The 23,199-nt window shown below is 42.7% G+C and overlaps 2 protein-coding genes across 3 annotated transcripts in view; one reads left to right on the top strand and one right to left on the bottom strand.

The window, feature by feature from the left end:
* Positions 1-1,530: 1,530 nt before the first annotated feature.
* Positions 1,531-5,547, bottom strand: TIFA (TRAF interacting protein with forkhead associated domain). Its single transcript, XM_061993725.1, has 2 exons — positions 5,283-5,547; positions 1,531-2,654 (listed from the first exon to the last, which is right to left on the bottom strand). The coding sequence occupies exon 2, from the start codon at positions 2,632-2,634 to the stop codon at positions 2,071-2,073; it is 564 nt and encodes a 187-aa protein (XP_061849709.1). The 5' UTR covers positions 2,635-2,654; positions 5,283-5,547; the 3' UTR covers positions 1,531-2,070.
* A 1,375-nt stretch (positions 5,548-6,922) lies between these two features.
* The window catches only part of ALPK1 (alpha kinase 1), a 46,230-nt gene continuing 29,953 nt past the window's right edge, over positions 6,923-23,199 (top strand). Inside the window, exon 1 of one of the 2 annotated variants that reach the window (XM_061992661.1) lies at positions 6,923-6,970. The gene's annotated coding sequence lies outside the window, so the exon portion shown is untranslated. Of the gene's footprint in view, positions 6,971-21,910; positions 21,976-23,199 lie in introns of those variants that run through there. The other variant, XM_061992660.1, reaches the window with a different exon arrangement.

The following is a 23,199-nucleotide window of genomic DNA, read 5'->3' as shown; positions in this document are numbered from 1 at the left end:
AATTAGTTTTGGAAACGATTAGGTTTTTCTCCTGGTTCCTGGAGAAATGCTTATGGAATGCTCTGCTCTAAACCTGTGGATAGCCATACAGCCCCTCTCTACAGAGCAAATACAAAATCTACTGCAACACAGCACTCTGAACTCTGCAGACCAAGTGGAAGATTTTTCGCTGGTAAGTACTATTTATAGGTACTTCTGTTTATATATTGCACTTGAAAATCTGAGATTGGGGTTGTCATTTTCTTCTTTAGATAATAGCCCAGAAAGTGTAGGCAATTAATATGATCAGTGTTGTAGGTTAACGTCCTGTGTGATAGGGCCAGTGAATAGAAACTGGGTAACAATACTGCTTAGCTGTAGTATTAGGAACCTTTTTTATGCCCAAAGCAATACAAAACAAGCACTTGCATGTCATCCATAATAAGAGCACTACTAAGAAAGGAGCTGATTACTGGGAAAACAAAGCTAACAGTCTCTCCTCCCTCATGCATGAGCCAAATTAGTGAAATTAAGCAAGTCCATGTATTTTATGAGAGATCAATTCCGTGTAAAAGCTTGTATACCCAAGAACTTGTTTCAGATTATATTTGCATCTTTTTCAAGACAGCCTGCCTTTGCAGGTATTGGCTGCTCTAACTAAAGAGTAGGAGGACTCATGCCAAAGGAATAAAAAAATGCAAGCACGCAAAAACCAGTAGCACTATGTGTGGTGACACACTGATGCCTCCTCAGGTTTGTTTTGTGAAGTTGAGGGGCTGGGTGTGTGACACAAGCACCTGTGCCAAGACAGTAGCCGAACTGCACATCTAAGCCAAAGATTAAAAATAAAGTTCTAGTTCAAGGAGATGAAAACATGCAGACAAGGTAGTTTTGGCATGAGAGGAACAGACAGATGAAATCCTTCATGAGCCTGTGTTTCAGCTGCAATGCCTCTCCTGTGACTCACCTTAATCTCAGGTGATACTGTCCTCCCCTCAGTTATAACTCTGTTTTTCTCATAAGGATTAATGCTGAAATGCATCCTAATTTTTAGGGATGCTAAGATGGGTAACTCCTACCTATTGCTCCAGTCTTATTCTTTCCAGTGTCTTTCAGGCAAACTAAAATACTTGATAAAAGACAAGTACCAATGAAAAGGTGAGTCCCTAGGCAAAGAAAAATTTTCCTGGAACAACCGGAGAAATATTTCAATGAAAACAAGATGGTAAGAGAGCTTGGGGTGGGGAGGAGAGGTAGAAAACTTGCTCCAAGTTTTTTAGTCAACTCTTATCTTGGAGCAATAACACTTTTAGAAAGCCCAGAATAGTTGCAGTGAGAGTTTATCTGGGTTGTCCTGGAAATAAATTTATTCACCACATGTGATTGCTTTTAGATTGTAGTTGTAGAGATAGCAGATCCTTACTAGGAAACCAAATGCTTTTATTATAAAATTTATCTGAATTTTTACATGCCACGATCACTGGGACTGCATGTTTATTTACATTCTCAAGCCATAGTAGTTAACTTGCAAAAAATACATATTTTAATTAATTTTAAAAATAGAAGATATAACTCACTGCAAAGTTAATTAAAACATTAACTTTAAAGGACTATGCTGACAATGTGTTTCTAAGCTGCAAAGCCTAGGAAATTACAACCTACGCTTGAAAATACTGTTTGGAATTTCATGTTGAAAGCAAAGCACAAAGTATAACAAATGCCATGAGATGTTACGTCCCCACTTGACTAACCTACGCTGGAGCTAAAAGACTGTTCCCTATGCTCTGCATAAATGCCTATTAAATACACCTTCAAGGCACGTAGTCCCAGTTCTTGAATCTGCTGCAATGTCTTCCATATGTTTATGTGGCAAAGTGACCAGGGAGCACTCATGCCCTGGTGAAGACAGCAACGAGAATCTGTGGATTCTGTGGAACAAAACGTATGTTCTGGTACGCCGATGCTGAACACAAAAAGAAAGATGTGTAGCAGTGAGAATCGTCAAGAAAGTGGACTGAGATAACAGCCTTCAATTTTGGAAGTTGTGCAGGTTTCAAATTATCAAAATCTGATCCAACCTCCTTCTCCCCACTAGCACAACTCATTTTCATCAATCTCTATGGGGCTTTTGCCTTGGGAAGGAAATGAGGACGAAGAAATGCCAACCTCTGGTATAGGCTGCAGTGATGGCAGGTGTCTTTCCTGTAAGATTGGCACATTAGCCAAGTGTAAGTGAGTCTCAAAATAATCCACAGACTCCCCTTCTTGAACCTCTGCTAAAATCTGGTAGTCCCCAAAACAAATGATGCACTTCCATGGCAGGTCGAGTTTGTTTAAGTAACCCAGTTCTGTTTGGTCCACTATCAGTTTTGTCTTCTTGCTCATGTTCTTTATCTCAAAACAAAATTCTGAGCTGTTCAGTTTTCTGTAAAACTGCAATGAAAACTGTATCCGAGACACACGAGTATCCATTAAGTTATAATGGCAGACATTAGAATCGCGGCCAAACTTGGCCATTTCATCTGCCCTGACCTGTTCTCGCTTGCAGAAATTCAAGCAACGAAACATCATCTTTTCTTCTTGGCAAGGATGGTAAAAGGTCATGTGGAGACAAGTTACTGTTTCTTCAGTTTCAGCTTCTTCAAAAGAAGTCATGATGAAACGAATCCTTCAAACTACAAGAAGAAAGTAGAATCACAGCATGGAATTACTGCAGTACCAAAAAAAGATGGTTTCAGTGGGGCATTAAAATATCATATACTGTTGTAGAGTGACTGTACATAGCAAATTGTCTGCCAGTAAACATAACCAAACTGCTGGAAAAAAGAAAGGGAGCTGAGCCTACCCAGTTCATGACATCATTTCCCCCCACTTTGCTACAGACTCCTTTGGTGACCACAGCTAAGTGACAGAGTGCTCTGTGCTGAACTCTTCCCAGCAGTAAATCTTGCATCTCTTGCAATGACCATGTAGCACTTGAAAACTCCGACGAACACCCACAACTGTAAATTCCTGCCAACTAGTGCTTCATGGGATCTCACAGGCAGATTTATGTTTAGAAGAAATATGTCACTTAGCAGTGATTCTAAGGTTTACTTTATGGACTGAAAATGGAGCACTAAGTAGCACTCTCTGTGCTTGGGTGCTCTGTTTTACACCATAGTCCTTTGACTAGAAGGTCCCAGGACTTTTACAAATGCAGCCTGACTGTAGGCAGTAATATTTCAAATGTACAAAGCACACTTTTGGCTCTGATCAAAATTTACCTCTTATAGGAAACAAAATGTAGTAGTTAGAAGTGACTGATGTGACAGTATGTAAAATGAATGCAGCAACAACTAGAGTATCAGCCAGACCTAAAGGAAGTATTGTCACCAACTCATAGGTATTTCCCCATTGCCTATCAAAAATCCCAGCTATCTGCTGCACAAGTACTTAACTGGCACTAAAAATAACAAATAATTTTTGCTGGGTTACGTTTGTTGGTTTTTTTTTTTTAATCTTCTCTAAATTCTGTTCCAAAATCTGAACTGCAGGGCATCCAAATAAAATCTCCAAGACACCTTTGGAAACACTGTGATCTCATCCCCTATATGTGCAGGGCCAGTATTTGACTGCACTGAAACTCTTTCTAAAGAAAAGGCCAGGTACTTAAAGTCAGAACCTGAGAATGAGTTCTCAGTTACTCATGAGAGAAACAAGTGAGCAGCCATTTAACTGGAATCATACAGTGCAGGTGTTTGTAATGTTTCTCCTTCTAGACTGCAATACGTTCCTGACACACCAATCCTGTGCTGCCTCACCAGCTCTATTCAGTGAACAATGCTGAAAAACAGCTTACAATTTAATCTGGTTTTTTTATGAGTAGATGAATCAGCACTGCAGTTAAGTACCTTGACTTGTGGGATTTTTAAAGACGAAATTATGCCACTTTACATAAACTCCAAGCATCGTGAATGCTGGTTTATCACTGCATCACTTTCCATTTCAAAACTGAGAATCACCTCCTTTCTGTACCAGAACAGCTCCGACACAGTAGTTCAGCAACCTCAGCTTACTTACTGAAGTAGGCTACAACAGTGCCTCTATTGACCTCTGATTTCAAGTAGTTCTCAGGGCTCACTTTAAAACAACCTAGGAAATATGATCTGTGCTTTCAACAGAAGTGTAGAGAAGGGCCCTGATGACAGGTTATTCCATCCATCCGTGCTTCCTCCTCCTCTTGTGCCTCAGCTCCAAGGAGCTTGAAGTGGCTCTGTGAGCAGGTGGATGAATTGTCTCTTTCTGTGCTTAGTTCCACCTTTTGCTTTTTTTCACCAATAAAAGGATCTGAGATGTTACATGAGGTCAGCTTTGGTTAAAGCGGAAAACCAAGTCTTTTCACTTAGTTACTTGCCTAGAGAGACAGTTTTCTGTCGCAAGGCCTGGGCTGAATTTGAAGCTAATTCAAAAGCATATTTTGTGCTCCTGTTAGTACAGTCCTTAATTGGTTTCCAAAATGCATATGGACTGAGCAAAACAGTGGAATATAAAGCAATATACCTCGAGAAATCTGCAGTGTATACAACTATGTAACACATCAATGCAAATTTTGGCTTTTTTCATGTGTTTATGAATGTTACAAATGGCTACCTTTATTAATCAGGGAAGGAGAAGAATGGACTCTGCTTCAGCAGCACCCAGTGAACCGGGATCTCAGCAGCTTCCACTGACCCTGACATCAGTTCACGTCTGACACCTCAGGCAGACCCAGCTCAGCAGCTGAGTCCTGCATTAAGGGTTTATTGAGGTCACACTGAACATAATTTCACTTAAATACTGAAGGAGTTTTTATTTACTACATTGTATTGGACAGGAGACAGATTTCAGAGAATTCCAACTGGAGAAGGAAACTTTCTGTGGTTAAATCCAGACTTCTGCAACTGTAAGGTAGGCTGTTGCACTGCTGTTGTCTGTACCTTGAGTCAAATTGTGATCGTACCTTTTTTGTCTCCTTCTGTGTGCACTATTATCCCCATTTGTAGTGTCAGGCGAATGACACAGCACATTAAGAAATTTTTAGAGACAGGTAAATGACACAGAGCATTAACAAGGATGCCTAACTTGAGAACCATAGGGCTCCTCCTTGAGTGTTTTAACAATGGACTCAAGAGCTGTAACTCTCTACCTGCAACTAAAGAGTCCGAAGCCGCCAACTCCCTCGGAATTTACTGAAGAAATCTCGGTCTCCTCTGTGCCGTCACCTAGGACTCGGCCCGGCCCCCTTCCCCGCACCTCGGCCTGGCCCAGACTCTCTCCCTCACCTGTCAGCGGGAGAGGGCACTCTCCGCCTCCGGCCGCCTTCCTTCCTGCGGTTAGAGGGCCTCACGTGTTTGACGGAGGGTCTGCGCGGAGCCGGCTGCAGCCGCCAACGACTTCTCACTCCCGGTACTTCAGCGCGTCGGCAGGCGGGAAGGCGGCGAGAGGCAGACGGTGGGCGCGCTGACAGAAGCCGGCGGGGCCGGGAGCTGCCTGTGAGGGACGGCCGGAGGGGACAGCGGGAGGGGACAGCGGGAGCCGCCTGTGAGGGACGGCGGGAGGGGACGGCAGGAGTGAGGGACGGCGGGAGGGGACGGCAGGAGCCGCCTGGGAGGGACGGCGGGAGAGGACGGCAGGAGTGAGGGACGGCGGGAGCCGCCTGTGAGGGACGGCGGGAGGGGACAGCGGGAGCCGCCTGGGAGGGACGGCAGGAGCGTGAGGGACGGCGGGAGCCGCCTGTGGCACCGGAGAATGAATTGATGTGACTTTTCCCAAAAGTATACCGAGTTATCCTTGAAAGGATATTATCAAAGCATATAATATTAGTGAATAAATCAAAAACCCCCCAAATTTGCCTCGGCTCTACCTGGGGGTTTATATGTACACATAAGAATCTCATCACTTAATCCAACCAGGAGTCACACCAACATCAAGGATACCATCAAGAGTTTGCAGGGTCATGTTTCAGACCAAGTCATTTCAGTTTCATTCCTCACCCCCAAATTAAGACTTTGAAGAGTAAAACACTTTAGGAAGCAGCACATCATAACAGTTGACTGATGATGTTGTCAAAACTGAGTGTTTCCAAATATTTGGTTATTTGGTTTAAGCAACAGGGATTCAGCTTCATGGTACAGCCTTTGGGGAAAAAACCTAATCTTTCCTTGGCTGCTGATATAACTTTATCCGAAAACTTTCCACTTTACTAGAAATCCAGAAGCAGTTCTGTCATCTGATAGGAAAACAAAGCAAAACAATACCCACAACCAAAAAAGTGCAATTCTCTCTCATTTATCTGCCATGTTTTTCTTATTAAGCAAGATTACTCCCAAGCACTCAACAAGAGTCAGAGTACAAACACCTTCATGTTTCATCTCAGACTGAATCCTGGATACTTGTTGTCCTTTGTTGCTCACATTTGTACAGTGCTGTGCCTAGCAAGGTGTTATACCTCAATAAGTACTGTAGGTTTGATGTCTTTGGTATGGGGGGTGAAATACTGTGTTGCTTCATATAAGTTATTTTTCACTTGTGGGTTCCTTTTATTTCTTTGACAAACAGATAAATTACTCATGGGTTGATAAGTTCTTTTGTAGGTTATTGTAGAATAGCTTTTATCTGTACACAGGCTAATGTCTGATGCATGTGCCCTTCTCTCCTTGCATCACAAAAAAGGGGGTTAAACTGTGTTTTACAAGAAGTCACGCTGAAAAGTAGAGAAGAAAAACAGATTCTTTCAAGTTTCGCTTTTAGCTGTATGCCCTTCCTGCAGCAGGCAGGGCTGGGCATGTATGCTCATACGAAACACTTTTCTGCCTTCTGGAAAACCTGCAGTTGTGCAACCCTGCTATTTATTTCCTCTGTTGATGGTTTGTAATTCCTGTCAGCTCTCTCGTTCCGGAAAGTCTGCTTGCCAGGCTGTGAGAGAGCTTTTCTGATAAGATTATTTTGATACTTGTACCTATTGAGATATGTAAGTACCCTCCCTTTCCCCCTCTATGATTGTATAACCTCATATTGACTAGATATTTGTTATTAGTTTATGATTTAAATATAACTCTGTGTGATTTAAGGAGAGGACAGGAACTAGATTTACTGCTCCTCTCTTCCATAAGCTTCTAACTGCTTGAAATGCTGCCAACTTCAGGAAAACAACTCCAGGTTTGCCCCATATCCTAAAAATAATTCAGGTGCTATGTGCTTTTGCGTTTTTTAGGGCAATCCTCCTGCTGAAATGGTTATGTGGTTTATAGAGTTCATTCCTGTATTACAATAACTTCTTTTTTTAATTGAAATTTCTTTGGTCAAAAGTGAAACTGCAAATAAATGTGTAAAGCTTTGTAGGGCTGAGCTGCGCTGTATGGTGAACAAGCTGCTGGGACTTGGGCCAGGGGAGCTGATGTCAACGTTAACCTTGTAGTTCTTGCTGGTCTCCTGTTTTGTGTTGCCTGCACAACCCCTTCATCCCATGAGGACTGTCATTCTCCCCACGTGTTCTTTTGTTTCTGGAGCATGAATCTACTGTGGCATCCCTGGAGTTATCCAGCAGATAATTGGGCTGATGGAAGTTTGAGCTGGATTGCAAAGGCAGTGGCACATGGCATTCCCCTGGATAACAAAGATGGGATGGGATGGGATGGGATGGGATGGGATGGGATAGGAAAAGAAAGGTGGAGCAGAACCACACTCTCAAGTTGCCTTCCAGCTGGCTGGTTTTCAGAAACCTGTGTTTATTGCCTTGCCAATCCCTAGAGAGGAGAAAGGCTTAGGAAAAGTCACAGGCATTACTTTAGATGGATATTTCCTGCTTACATGTGCCTGGTGTAGGTTCTCTGTGCAATTACTGGTTGCACATTAGTGACACTAGGCATCTGAACTAATTAAGTATTTATAATGTGTAGGCTGAAAGACCGAGGTGGTTGGCTGCAGTGGTGTATTGCTTTTCTAACAACTTGACTCACGAGGCTTCAGTTAACTCCAGAGCCTAAATAGGCAAAACTGGAAAATGGAAAATTGCTAGGAACTCTTACATTGCTTTCAGTCATGACTGGCTTTGAAAATCTGAGAGTCAGTGAGAGCAAATATGTTTCTTTCTGGGAAGTTCATGGTAGGGCAGAAGAGTAATAGTGTATTTTGGTTAGTGATTAGAAGAATGGTCTTTGGATATCTGTGTTCCAGCTAATTCTTTCTGAATGATTCAGTATGAAACCTTTGTTACTGAGCTTCTTCCATGTACTTTAACATATTGTAAGAAACCTTACCAGAACATCCCTGGGTCTGGGTTTTTTTGAGTCCTCTGTCACATGGTGGACTTAGGGGCTGTTAATGGTCTGCCTGGTTGGTCATGAGTTGGGAATGCTGTGATAATATTTTTTGGATGCTCAGGAATCATGTACTTTATAGTTATGTCTCTCTTATTGCATAAAAGCCATTCTGCGGATATTTGACACAAGGTATGAGACCAGCAGTTGTCTGGGCCAGACTGAAAATTTCTAGTTCTCTCTACTATATAAATTAATGTGATGAAAGTATCCTTATCCTGTTGGATCAACAGCAACTCTGGCCTGATTTCAGTGGTGCTAAGATTTCACCACAGTTTTATTCTTCCCTCCTAAGGCTGAGTTTTACATGTGATTGTCAAAACTGCCAATGTAGTGCTTAGGTTCACTGGCTGTGTCACAGGACAGATGCAGGTAGAAAGGGTGATGGCACTTGTAAATGTTGAATAATGATGGCCCTTTTTTGGTTACTGGCTTTCACACTCACAGGTACAACTCATTGGTGGTGTCATCATGTGAATACTGAAGCAGATGCTGTGACCTTATGAGATCTCTCATGTCAAACTTTGCATTAGAAATACTTGCAGTGGATTGGACTACACTGGGGTTTGGTTTTAGGGCAAATACAGAGATGGTGCCTGCAGGGTTGGCCTGTCGCCATGGGGACATGAGCAATCTGCTCATGTTTCAGCATCATGCACACGAAAGCTGTCAAGTGCTGCCTCTGTAGCGAGTAAGTGATGCTTGGGTATAATTGTATTCACTGCCTGCACCTGTGACACCCGTGTTGGATTCAAGTATCAACCTGTGCCCTCCTGCTGCTCTTCTCTGCTTCACAGTCCGTTTCTGGATCCAAATCACCTTAGGGCTGTTGAGGGTACAGAGGCAGGAGCCAGTAGGTGGCAATGTGTGATCAAACATGGGAAGGCACTATTTGGGAAGGGGCGGGGGTTGGTGTTTTGTGGGGTTTTTTTGTTTGGGGTTTTTTGTCTTCTGGGGAGGAGAGTGGATTTTTGTTGGGGTTTTTTTTGGTTTTGTTTGTTTGGTTGGTTTTTTACATTAGAAACTTCATTTTGCTATTGCAAGAGCTTTTGTAGTGCTTGTACCTCAATGGTAATAACGGCAGTGGCAACTTCCAAACTCTGTTTGGGAAGGGTGTGACAGGGTACACAATGACCTATAGCTAGGGTCTGCAATGAGTTATTGTTACCGTACAGCAACTAAGTGTCTCACGTACAAACAGAAAAGAGAGAGGCCGTTCTCCAAGATAAAGCAAGATATTCAGATGGATTTCAGTGTGAGAGGGAGGAGAGCTGCATAGAAAGGAGGTGCATTTGCTTTTAGATCACAGTGCCAAGAACAGCTCCACTCCATGAAGCAGAGAGAAAGTCTTCCAAAGGAAGAAGAGAGAGCACAAGTTCCCTCTATGTTTATTTACTTTTTTGCCTATTCTCTTTTTTTTCCCCTCTTTCTATACTGTGGTGTGCTCTTGGTCCTCCTTCTGAACCTCTCTGGCTTCTCTCCTTCGCTTCATTCCTGCTGATCTGCTCTCTCAGTCTCTCTCTCATCTTCGTGCTCTTCTCACTGTGTTCTTCCCTCTTACCATCCTTCTGATTGTTTTTCCTCCCCTTTTTGTCACTCCCTCCACTCTGTGTTTTTTCTCTGGGGCCTTTCTCCCTCTGAATTCTCTCCCTTTCATCCCATCTCACTGCCCTTAATCCTCCTTAATTCTGCTTATGCTGCTCAGGACTAGACACCCGTGAGGTGACTTACAAGATAGGTAAAACCATACAGTCATGGGGCAGCAAGGAAATAAACACTACAAAGAGACTGGGAGGTGGAACAGACTGATCCGTGTTGGCAAGACCCAGTAGTAGGTCCTCAGCATTTCCCTCCTTATTCTGTTGGAAGGATGGCTGCTCTCTCTGTAAATAACTGGTAGAGATTCAAGGCTGTCAAAAGAAAGTGCATCAGGGATGCTGTGGAAAGAGGTGGAGATGTTCCTTGTGACTTGGAACCCCTTCTTACTGACAGCTATGTCTCTGGAGAAGAGTTGCTGCAGTGTGGTGGGAGAGAAGCTCCCGTAATTCCAGCTTTCATGGGACAAGAAATGTAAAAAGAAGAGTAAGGGAAGTTCAATGCCATAAAGAAGGTGTTTCTTTCTTGCTCAAAATTAAATTATCTTTTAGCCCTGATACTGAAGAAATATTGTCAGCTCTTCCCTATTGTCTTTTTTTGGGGGGAGTGGAAGTTGGAATAAAGCCTGGAGTTTTACGTGTGTCAGGGCATCACGTTTCTCAGAGAAGAGCATCTTCATGAATTTCAGCAGAGCTCAAAATGAAAAAATAATTTGTGCAACTTAGAAACATGTTGAGGTTGGGTAGTTTGTGCACAGCTGCTGGCTGTAACCATGCCTGCAGGATTCCTCTGTATCTTCTAATAATAGTTAGAAAGCTGTGAGGTTTATGTTGGTGAGCTCTGCTGGAGTTCTCTTTGTTTATCAATAGCCGTGAGTCTAGCTTTCGGTTATTTGGTGGTCATCTCCCATCTTTGTATGTGGAGGTGATGTACCAGTTGAAGTGTTTCTCCCTTAGTGCATTTCTAGCTGGCATATGCATCTCCCTACATTTGTTATTTTATGGAACTTCTCTCAAATTAGAAAGATAAAATACTTGGCAGATCGACGAGGCTTTTCTTTCTGTAATTACCTCCAAGAAGAATGCAGCTCTTGTGATTCCACGCCCAACAGATATGCTGCGAACTTCCCACATATGACCTGTGATATCTTTATGATATCTCTGTTCTTGACCTTGTCAGATTCACCAGCTCCGTGAGATCAGACCTTATCAAGTCTTGCTTAGGACAAATCTGTGTTGATATCAGTATCTCGGAACAGTGTGACACCTTGACTTTGAGTTCTGTGTAGCAGAGCATGCCAGGAAGTGGAAGCTCTGTCTTTCACACCAAATCTTACATTGAAGATCTGAACAAGGGAAGGCTTGAACTGCTATATTACAACCACTGACTGGGCGTTTATTAACCTTTATAATTCTGCCAGTCAACTGTGACTGTTAAGAGACCAACAGCATGCTTTGCAAGGAACAACAGTCCAGGTTTCCTAGAAATGTTACAGTAGAGGTAAGGATATTCCCTCTAAATCATGATCCTTGCATTTCAGTTTGATGTTTTCTGGTCTTTGCTGTTTCCTCTTCTAAAGAACTAAATGGAGGAAGCTGTGCTTTGTCAAAGTGGCCAGGTACCAGCAGTAATCAAAGGCATCTCAATACATAGTTTGGCTAGTGGCCAGTATTTTAAATGCTGTATTGGGAAATTATAAGGTTCTAACAATGATAAAGTCTACTTGCTGTATTAGAAAAAAATCCGTTTCTTCTTGCTTTGAAGCAAATCCATTGGAGTGTAAAAACTGCAACAATTGATACACACTCCAGTTAAATGGTTTGGTTGAAAGCAGGAGCTTCACCAGCTGAGCACACTTTGTAATAGCCTCCAGAACACCATCCCTGTACTTCTTCACGTTCGCCACATGAGGGACGATGTCCTCTTGTCTCCTAGGTACATATTCGCAATTCTAGATGTGTTGCATTATCGACATTGTGGATGAGATAGCAAGAAGCTTAAACATTGCCTTCACCAGGACCAAGACTTTACCATAGGCACTGAATCTCACTCTGTCTGGTTTGACACTTTTACATAGAGACAACTTCATGTATATAGTGCAGACTGAATGGAACCAACCTTTCCAGCTCCCTTCAAAACCTGGGATTGAACAGAAAAAGTTATTTTTGAGAGTTAAAGACAAGCACTAAAATAAGCTGTCTTTTGCTGATAGGTAGCACAACTGGAGAATATAGCATGGTTGGGTTTTTTCCCTTTGAATTTGTACAGATGTTAAGATATTAAAGATTCCACATTCTGTGCTGTGTGGCAATAAGAACTTTATTCCATTATCTCAGTTTAAGGGCACCCAGCTGTGAGAGATGCAGCCTGCCTTGAAGGTACATAACCTTTTTTAATTTCTTCTCTTTAAAGATATATATGATCATGTCCTGAACTACTCTACTTGTGATGTCTTTCTGTTGTGGAGCTTACTGGTACAATACAGCACTTTTCTTTTTCCTCAGACATAGGCTTTAATTGTAGTTTCTAGTGGATCAGTTTGGTATTCCTCTTGCCTTCAAACTGGCATCCTAAAACCAAGTGACCTAAAAACTGACCTGAAATAAATGTGAACCTTGCTGGAATAAATGGGAGCCTCCCCACAGCAAGGGATCTAAGGTGGAATAGCGGCAGAAAGAGAAGACAAGAGGGAACCACATTTTAGTAAATATTCTTACTTAGGCATCTTCTCTCTCACTCCAGGTTATACTGGCTGTCACCCTTTCAGATTGAGCCATTGCAACCTGCAGTATTTCAAAAGCTTTGCTGGACTTTGAGAGGCGAGATTTGCCCAAGGAAGCAGGTACCTGGTTCATCTTTACCTTTTATTGTTCTGGTAACATCTCTCTGCCCCCCACTCCCCCTTGGAGCAGTTGCTGTTTGATGATGTTTCAGAAACAAGGCATTTGTTTACATATAGGCTCCAGTTGTAAATCAGCGTTGAGAGGTGGTGAAGGCAGCCACAGATCTCTTCCCTCTTGTGCCTCCCCTTGCTTGGGACTAGGGAGGGTCTGTCACTTACAGAAACTCTTGGTGAAAACAGTGGGATTTCACAGCACGGGGAGCATTGCTTTATGGCTCTGTCTATGGTCTCACAAGGGAACACTGTTCAATAGGCTTCAAAGTGATTCAGCCATGGCATAACCGTGGCTGTGGCCACATGTAATATAGCCTGTAGCTCTTTAAAGAGGATTAGCCTTAGATCAGGGACAGCATTCATTGCTGGATTTCATGTAGAGTAGAATATGCTAATGAAATGGAAATGTCTACAGCAAACATTGCATAATATTGTAAACCTCAAAACTGACCATTGTCTCTTGATACCTCCTCTGGAAGTCAAACTGTCATATTCTGTTTTCTACTTGGAGAAAAAATGAAGTTTGTAATATCATCACAAGCTGTCTATAGTAAATTAAGATCTAGTTTGCAGTTTTGCAAGCAGAGGTAAAAAAGATAACAACAGATATTTGAAGGCCACTTTTCAAACACTGTTGAATGCTTTAATGATGTCATAGTTCTCCAACAGGGACAAAGTCCACCACATCTTAAAATATCTTTGTGTTTTCTGCCACAGGTGTAGGCTTGGTTCAATACTATGTACTCTCTCGTTTTTCCCTTCCATTGCTTCAAACACTATGGTTGGGCTTAGTAGAGTTTCAGCATCAGTTCTGCAGAGACAAAATATTTCTGACATGCATTTCTGAGCCATTTCATTTTTTTAAGGCACTTTTTGCCTATATGTCAGCTCAACTGGCAGTCCAATGGGCTTGACTTGACTCTCTTATTTCAGTTTTATGCCAGTCTTTTGAATGCTTGAAGTTTAATATTATATATATGTAAAAAAAAATCCCTCAAACTTCAAGAGGGTCTGTGATTCACACTGTCTGACTTGAGATGTTGTGAAGGATTTTAGCTGCAGAAGGTTAAGAACATCTCTTCAAAAATTGTTTTAGTAGGAGCACTTCCAAAAGCCTCGGTTGTGTTGGTGCACATAAAGGAACATTCTTACTGGATTAATGTGCCCTATGTAGTTTTTTAAAACCTAGAATCATCTTTCTTTTTAATGTCATATATTTGTAAGCTTCACAGGAAATTTGTTACCCTGGTGTAAAGCGGACTTATTGTCTGGACTTGAAACCTTTGCCCATGGAAGCATTTAGACCTGCTGTGGGGTCTTACTTCCTTGCACAAGTAAGCAAGCATTCCTGTGAGGCTCCATCTTGCCAACCCAGCTGTGTATATTCCTGGCCTGGGGTTTGGTGCCCGTGCAGCACATTCAGACCAATGCTAGATATAAAACACAGTGATAGATGCTATATACCCTGATGGGCCATTTTGCTTTTATGTGCTTACAAGCGGTGACTTAAGTGCCTCATCCCAGTCTGCTGGGAAATAAAAGTCCAAAGAAAGCCTTTGGGAAGAAGATGCTTCTGGCTCTGTTTCCAAATCATGTGCTTTCATTACTTAATAGCTTTGTCTTTCTGCACAGCTCCATATCTTTAAGATTTTGTTGTTCTGGGATTTATCTTTTCTAGTGGTGGGAAGAGTGGTTTTGTTTTGTTTTTTAAATTTTGTTACTTGGAAGGTTTTTTTCTGTAGACATGGAGGGTGGTGATACATATTCATGAAAGAGAAGTCTTTCCAGCCCCTGCTTGCATTGACAAAGACTTAGCTGTTTCACACAGCAAGCTGACTCGAATTGTGTGGGGCCTGCCTGACCAGATTAGAGCAAACAGCAAGCTTATTCCTCCAGTCGACAGGCCTCCCCTTCCTAACAATTTCCCCAATTGTCATTTTGACAAGGCTGTCATTAGGTGATGGCTTCTTTTGGCCATTTTCAGATAAAGATAATTTCCTTAACTTCCATTTTATTTGACAATAAGTAGTTTGGGAGAGAAAGGAAGTGCTTCAGTAGTTTATGGATTAAGGGTTTGTCACTTCAAAGGCATCTTTGATCTAAAAATATGTGCTGTACCAAATTCATTATGTCTTTTTTTTTTTTTTTAAGAACTCTTAAATTTATTGATCTGCCCCTCAATTATTCCCCTTTTTTCATCCTCTAGTAGTACATGAGATAGCAATGGTGAGGGGAAAGTGCTCAAATGGCCTCTCTGAAAAGTCATGACCAGGGCAAAACAACAGGTGCTTTTGTTCTGCACCCAGCGCCGGCTCCATTGCAGATCTGCTTTTAGCCAGAGGTCCTGCCTGCTCCTGCCATGGCAGGGATGTGTGACTGGCTGTAGAGCTCTGTTAAAAACTGGGAGACAGAGAATATGTTTCCTAAGGAATGGTTTATTGCATGTTGTGGATTTGTCTGGGTCAGTCCTTTGGTATAACAGAATGGCCTAAAAACATGGATCTTGAGCAGCGAGTTTGCATAGTTCAGTGATCAATTTGGACTCCCCGGTACCCCATTCTCACCAACAAGCCCAGGAAAGCTCTTCCCCAAGCACGAAGCTCAACTTCGGAGCAGGCAGATGCAGTGGCCGTTGAGTACGTCGCTTACTCAACCCCATCTGCCTGAGGAGACGCACTCAGAGTTGGGTTTGATGGTCCTTATGGGTCCCTTTCAATTCAAGATATTCTGTGATTCCTATGGGCTGAGTTTCTCTGTGGGTACGTGGTTCACACTGCTGCAGGGAGAGTGAGATGTAGTGGAGATTTGAAGATGGCTGGGGAGTGGGGCTTTTGCAATGCCTGCCTTAGCTATGTCAGGCATCAGGCTTCACTTTGACCCCTCCTCTGCTTTTTAGGATTGCCAAAACTCTGTTCTTTGCTATAGCAGGGCTAATCCATCATGGTTAGCCCATTACACTAGCCTTACGCAGACTTGGCTGAGGCTGGCGTTTGTTCTGTGTTAATATCTGTTCTACCTAATTACTTCAGCTTTTTCTGTAATGTTACCTCTGTATTATACCCAGCTGGCTAACCACCTCCTTGCTGCTGGAGGCTGTTCTTGATCCTATTTCTAAACAGAAGCACTTCTTCAGCTTTGGCTGGAGTAGCTGTGCAGAGGCTGGCTTGGGGCTTTTTTTGTTGTGGTTTTTTTTTTTTTTCCTTTTGCCTGCTAATTGGCTGAGACCACCAGAATTTGGAGGACACAGATGTCACTGATAGTTTGCCTAGGGAGCACATTCATGCCCATCTGTTGCAGTCTAGAAGGCTGTTCATATATCCACAAGGCCTTCATTTAATTCTTGTCAGAAAGTAATGTAAATCCAGTTTACCTCAGAGGTCACAGCCAAGATTTATGCCAATGAGCCCCCTGCAATTTACACACACTGTAGTTGTATAGGATGAAAAGAAAGCCTTTCATGTTGGTGCATATTAACAAGAAAGCTTGCCTTCGGAGAGGCTTTTTGATTGAGGTTCTTCCTTATTTTAATACAGCCAATGCCAGTTGGTATATCCAGCTTTACCAAAAGAAAACATCTAATCTTTAAGCCAGAGAAGTAAACTAACAAACAAAATAAATAAAGCCCCTAGCAAATCGATTTATTTAAAAAAAAAACACCTCATCTTTTCTCTTTCATGTGGCAAAGCCTCTGTGTACTGAAAAGAAAGGTAAATGCTCTAGGAAAATACAAGCATGTGTGCACTGAAATAGTCAGGAAAGCTGAATTTGCTTTCTGTGGAAGATAATATTAATTCAATCACAGAAACCTTTGCTAAATTATTGTACATATGTTTTCTTTTTTTATTTGTTGCTGTTGTTGTTGTTGTGAGCTGCCAAATCTGAAAATAAAGTTAGGCAAGTTATTTTTGAGACATGTAATGGGAATGACTCCAGGAGGCTTGTGTGTAAATCTGCAGGAGGGAGAGCAGTTGAGGGTACCGTACAATGTGCGTGCTCCCTGATACCTGCTGAAGGAAAAAATACCATCCTTAGTGTCCAATTGTTCTTCTAGGGGGACAATCTTTTGCTGTATTTTCAGTCTCCCTGCAGAAAGCAAAGGGAGACAAAATATCATGATAGAGAATGAAGATGAGACTAACTTGATCAGCTGCAGGAGACGGTGCAGCTAGAATAGATCCAGCACTGCCTTTGTGTCATGATTTCACCCCTGCACTCCTTCTATAGCAAGAGACTATACCAGCTTAAAAACCTTCCTCAAAAATTAGTGTAGCTTCATTGACCTCAGTCTAGCTACATGTAGATAGTCCACAGTGCACCGTCAGCTGCCATGTGCAGTCTGTCTTTTGGGCAGTTACTTGCTTAGAATGAGGAAACTGGATTTCACAGAGTTGGAGGCAAGAATTCCTAGCCCAACACACAGGAAAAATGCATCCACATGGTGCTGGCATAGCTGAAGTGTGTGGGAAAGCCTGTTGAGTTAGACCAGAAGGAAAAGGTAGAAATGCAAGTGGTACAGTTATATGAATTGAAAAAGAACTGTTAAAAAAGAAACACTCTTAAATACTTTGATTATTAAAATTGCTTGTAAGAGCAGGCAGAGAAAATAGCACACAAAGATGGATCGGGATGTGCCAACAAGATTACGAGGGGATTTCAGAGTTGGGCACCTCTGCTTCTTTAGGCCCAGGGTAGTTTGAGGGTGTTGCTTTCATTTATACTGTCTTTGCTCAAAGGGATCCTCCTCCCTTTTTCTCCTTTCATTTCCCTCGTTTGTCTGACTGTTGGATTTTACTTTGAAAGATACTTTCAAATATTATTGGTCTGAAAATCAGTATAATTTGCACGGTATCATAATGACTGGAGTGGTTTGGGATTAGGAGGGAGGAGAGCAAACCATCAAAATGAAAACAGGGCTCAGATTCTAAGTTCCAGTGTAGCACTTAAAATAATTAAAATGTTTATTTGAAAGTCAAAGCAGCCACAGTCATAAATAACTATCCATTCCTCGATTGATTGTGTCGAGTCCCAACCGAGCGCTCTGGGAATAAGGTTTATTTGCTCCCTGTTGGGATTAATCCATAAATGTAGTCTCCACATGGAACTCATCAGGTCTTTGCTTCCTTTTCATTAGTCTCCCTGGAACTGGAGAGTAGCCTCAATAAGATGAAAATTAGGATAATATATTTTCAGAGAGAGAAGATCTAGTGATCTCTAATTTGTGTTTCAAGACCACAATGCTGTGGAAAATTTACCAAATTGTGTTGTCTGAGAAACTATTCCTTGTTATGCTTGCTGTATATGAAGTTTGAATGCAGCAATTACATCTTGTTCTTAAAGCCTCCAAAGCTAACTGTGGTCTTAAACTATATAGATTGACACTCAGGCTTCCTTCTGTCCTTAGTAGAACTTAAAATTCCTTTCTCTTGAGAGATCTTTTGGTCTTCTAGCCCAAGGCCTCTGAAATGTCACAGTATGGACCATTTTTTAATAAAGAGATCACTTCACTGCAGCTCACCCGATTCTTCCTTCTCTCCTTCTTGTTCTGAACCCCAGCTCCGATTAGAGGGCAAGCACAGAAATATACTTTCTCATTCCCTGAGACCTCTGTAATATTTTTTCCATTGTATTTGATGCAAGAAGTTATTTTGATGCAGACTCGAACAAGAAAGGTCACAGATGTCTTTTTTCAGCATTGATGTTTCTGAAGTGCCTAACAATTACATTGACCATTAAAAAAACACTCTGTGCCCAAAGCTGGAGTACAGACACTTTCCCGTCACAAAAAAGTCCTCAATATGATGCAAAAATCATTTTATTATGTGTTTTGAAAGTGGTAGCTACCACATTTGTTAGTGCATCTTCAGAAAACATTTTTGTCTAGACATTTTTGCAGCATATCAAGCAGCAATTTTTAGCACTTCAGAACTGTAATCCCCTTAAAGTAGTTTGTTAGGATTTAACAAAGAACTTTAAGAAAGCTAATTAGCAAGCGTTGAGAGGGCTCTAAAGGCCTCTGGAAGTTTTTCCTGGTACCAAGCTTGGGCTTTAGCCTCAGGTCCTACATTTGCCCCAGGTCCCTAAGCTGCGTGCTCGGTTATTTTCACATCCTAGCTGTCATTCAATGCTACAGCTGTCACAAACCACAACTTACAAAGTGGCATCTGTGTAAAGGATGCTGCCATAGTTTAAAGCTCGATGGTGCATTTTAAGCTGATTTTATGATGCGAGTCATTGCCCCTAGTGATGAGTCTCAAAAGGCTCTCCTCCTTCTGAGTACTAGTGTACAGTTTATTGCACTTTTCTGTATGGTTCCAGCACTTTGTTGTCTCTGCTGTTGTAAATCATTATTTATTGCTCCAAGTGTCCTTGCTGTTTATTCAGTTCTTTGGAAAAATGAAGAAAAATTTCTCGCTTGCTGACATTCATATATCACTGTTATAGATCTGGCAGTTTCCTGGTGAGTTAAATCTTTACAATCCTAGGAAGCCAAGTGCTGTACTTCTACACTAATTTAAGCTTCCTCTCTAAGCCCCATCAGTTCTTTGTGAGACTGGCAATCTGTGTGGTTCACAAAGCCACGGGGCCCTCCTGCTTACAGTAAAGACACAATATGATCTTCCAGGCGGTGGCACTTCAGCCCTCCAGCCTTTCCACAAGCTAGGTTTAAAAGGCTGATTTCAGGCTCTGGAAAACAGCATACGTAGATAAGCTGGAGCATGTCTGTAAGTTCTCTTGGATGATCTTAATGTTGTAGGTTCTTCACAAAAAATGTGTTTATGAACATAAATTTACCAGGGCTGCAAGATGGAAGTCAATGCAGGCTCCCTCCAACATGCTTCTATGCTCTGGAAGCAGTCTCTTCCGCTCAGCCAGACTAATGTTCACAGTGGGTCTGAGATGTTGGTATACGTGCTCAGAGCTTACTGGGGAGGACTCCCTAGCAAACGAGATTTTTGAGAAATCAATTACACAAAGGAATGGAGTCAGGGCCAGATGGCAGAGATGCTTCATCCCAACCTAGGAGATACTCGTGGGACGGCTGCACACTCGTTCCCACAGGGCTGGGTAATCAGAGAAATCAATTAGTAGATGTCAGTGCAGTTAACAGAGCAAGCGACGCTAGCATAGGTGTATTACTGTGATGATAGCAGAGGGCTGCTTTTCTTTTCCCTGATGGATAACTAACAACTGGATCAGCTTTTGTAGACCTGGCAGGTTAGGAGGAGAGGACTCTGCTTTTCCCAAGAGTCTGCTCCCTGGATGTTGTCACCAGGTTGGGATGTTTGTGCTTAAGGAGAGGTGCTTAGGGAGAGGGGACCTTTGTGAACCAGCATGTGGACTAGGACCTTGTGTTATGAGAAAATCCCATCAGTGTGGTGGCCTTTTTTTAGAATTATCTTTGCCAGTTCAGTCCTATCTCCTGGACGGATTTTGGACCACACTGTAACCATGTCTCCAGCCCTGTCTCTTGCCCCACCTTGATTTGCTTCTGATGGGAGCCCCTAAATGGGCCCTGTGCCTGGTCCATCCTTTTGCCAAATGAGGGGTGATCCCAGCATCTCGTTATCATGCTCACCTGGCTCGAACCCTGCGGAATGGTGCACTGCATGGGGCAGCCCTGCTCGCTCCCACTTAAAGCTTAAAAAGACAGAGAACCCTTTCTGAGTGTTCCTTCTGCTTTGTTTCTTAATGTCCTTTACCAGGACAAGGAGAAAAGGAATGCTAGGAGAGGTCTTCAGCTATAAATTTTGCATTTGTGGCTTTCTTTTAACTTTGCCATGCTTAGGAGTTGTATTCTTGGACCATGTTGATACCTGCATGTACACCTCTTTTCTGAAAACACCTCTAAATACTCTCCCAGGAAGGCATTTGCAATATAAAAGTCATTGGAGAAAAAGAAGGTAGAAGTATCAACTTGAGCAGAGTTATAAATGGGAAGGAAAACAGCAGAAGTCCTACCTCGGTGTTTTGTTGGAGGGATGGGAGCTGAACCTGAGTGCAGACTTTAACCTGCGCTAATTATAAGAACTCTGACCTGTATTGTCAATGTTATTTGCTTGTTTTTCCTGGTGGGTTAATTTTTTAACAGATTTCTGTGCAGAGTTGATTGGCTGAGTGTTGCAACCACAACAGTGAAACTGTACTGTTCCTCAGAGAGTTAATATGGGTTTGTCATTCGTTCATAGGGCAGACACCTCGCAGACCCTGACAATCTTGGCTTCACAGCACCCGAGGTTTCTAGCTGTCCATTAAGAGGCCTAGCAAACGGGCCTGATTTCAGATGGCATCTCTGTTCCTCTCTCCTGTATGTGACAAGGAGAAATGGGGCACCGCCTATGTAACTTGACATCACCAGGACATCAACGACAGACCTAAGAACTGAAGCTAGCTCCTCTGCATCTCAGTCTGATGCCATGCTTTTGAGACTCTTTACATAGAGAGCTGGACTTGATGATATTTAGGGGTCCCTTCCATTCTGAGATATTCTGTGGTTCTGTTCTGTGCTTCTAATTCTTAGTGGAGGATGGTTGTACCCTCCTGGATGTGAAGACTATAGCCTGCTTTTGCAGCTGGTTGCAATACTGTGCCAGCATCTTCTGCGATCTGGAGTGCAGCAGAAGTAGAAGGAAGCCCTGCCGAGGTGCTTCATGGTGTGGGTTGCACAGGGTTGACTCCAGCAAAACACCACTCTGATCACAAAGCTAAGCCTCAGATGCTGGCTAGGAAATGTTGAGTGTTTAACAGTGTTGTGCCTAAGTTTTTATCCGTGGCTCTGCATCTAATTTTTTTTGTCCACCCTGCTCTCCAGTTGCTTTTATGTGGCTGTGCTCCTGCCTAGTCTCTTTTTTACAGTACTTTTAAAATTTCTTCTTTCTCTGACATTTGTCTGCAGAGTTAGCCACAGTCCCACTGACTAGCTCCTGCCTCCAGGCTCTTTGCTGATGAATCCCATCTTTTCCCCTGCTCCACCTGCCCTTCCCCGTCAGGCTCTCTGATCCTCTCTGCTTTCGCATGAGTGCATCTCTTTTGCCCTCTGTTTTTCAGGCTGGCAGCTTGCTCTTACTTGGTGTCATTGAGAACACAGGCTATCTGCCACCAGCTCTGGGATCCAGCAGTCCCGGAGCTGTCACAGAAAATACTCTCTGGAACTTTAGCTGCTGAAATGTAAGTTGTTTCTAGTCAGCAGGGCAAACAGTGCCTGTATGTGTTTTCCTTTGCACTCCCCTTCCTCTTTCATAGCCTTACAGTTTCCCTAATTTTAGGAGTGTTTTCACAGAGGCTGTTACAGACCACATTGCTTCAATCTGTGGGAGTAATTTCCTAAGTAAGACAATCATCAAATTGGTGGGAAAAAAACACAAAAGTATTTCTTTTGTGCTTAATTTTTGAAAGCTATTCAACTGTTTTGTCAGATGTGTCTGGATTGAAATTGTGAGGTTTTTTCCTGCATCACCATTGACAATGTCCTATGCACCTGAAGGACTTTGCAGTGGAAAAGTTACAGCAGGCCAGTCAGAGAGGTAGATGTACAGAGGTGGCTTGGGATAGAAGCAGTCCAAGCTGAACCTGGCAGACCTCTGCTACTAGGGACTTCCTCCAAAATTACTGTAGTAACTGGAAAGGATTTGGCCTTTGTACCCTTCTTGTGGTTTAAACTACAGGATGGTGTCAGTGCAGAAGGTGGGAAGAAGGGGTTATCAGATTTGGAAAGGCTCCTGAGAGCTGATCTGGTTGTGGAAGACCTGACTTTCACAAAAAGAAGCCTTGTGTGTGTTTGGTAAGATGGTCGACAGCCCGAGTGCATTCTGTCTGACAGAGCTGGTGAAGCTGTGAATCCGGTACTCATCCTGTGAGCCTGCAGCTCTGTGCTAGGTGAGCTCTCTTTTACATCAGCAAAAGGACTTTTCATTCTGGCAGACTCCTTCAAAGATCATTTTTGCTCCACTGCCTCAACCAAACCATGTAAGGATGCCATATTATGTGGCAGGAGCCAGGCTAAAGTGGGAGAAGGTGAGAGAGCAATGGGCTCCCATGGCCCAGGGTAGAAGAGATGGCCTCGTCAGAGCATGCATGGCTCTGCCATTCAATCCCGGCTAACAGTGTGCGACAGCCTGAGCCTCCTAGGTGCAAAGGGCTTTGGCACAGCCTGGTTAGTCACTTCCCTGCTTGGAACTTCACAGCTCCATTGAAGAGCCTGTCCTTTCTCCCTGGCACCTCAGAGATGTTCGCCTTGCACAGTTTGTCACCGAGACCCTGCAGTAATTTCACACACTACTCTAATAAAGTCCTCCTAGGCTGTCATGTATCTTCATGTATTTCCCCTATTATTTCTCTCTGCTTGAGCCTTTCAGATAATTGATGATACTTTAGTTAATCATTTTCCCCCTC

The sequence above is a fragment of the Colius striatus genome, chromosome 3, assembly GCF_028858725.1.
Source record: "Colius striatus isolate bColStr4 chromosome 3, bColStr4.1.hap1, whole genome shotgun sequence".
Lineage (NCBI taxonomy): Eukaryota > Metazoa > Chordata > Aves > Coliiformes > Coliidae > Colius > Colius striatus.
This window is presented reverse-complemented; position numbering and strand designations above follow the sequence as displayed.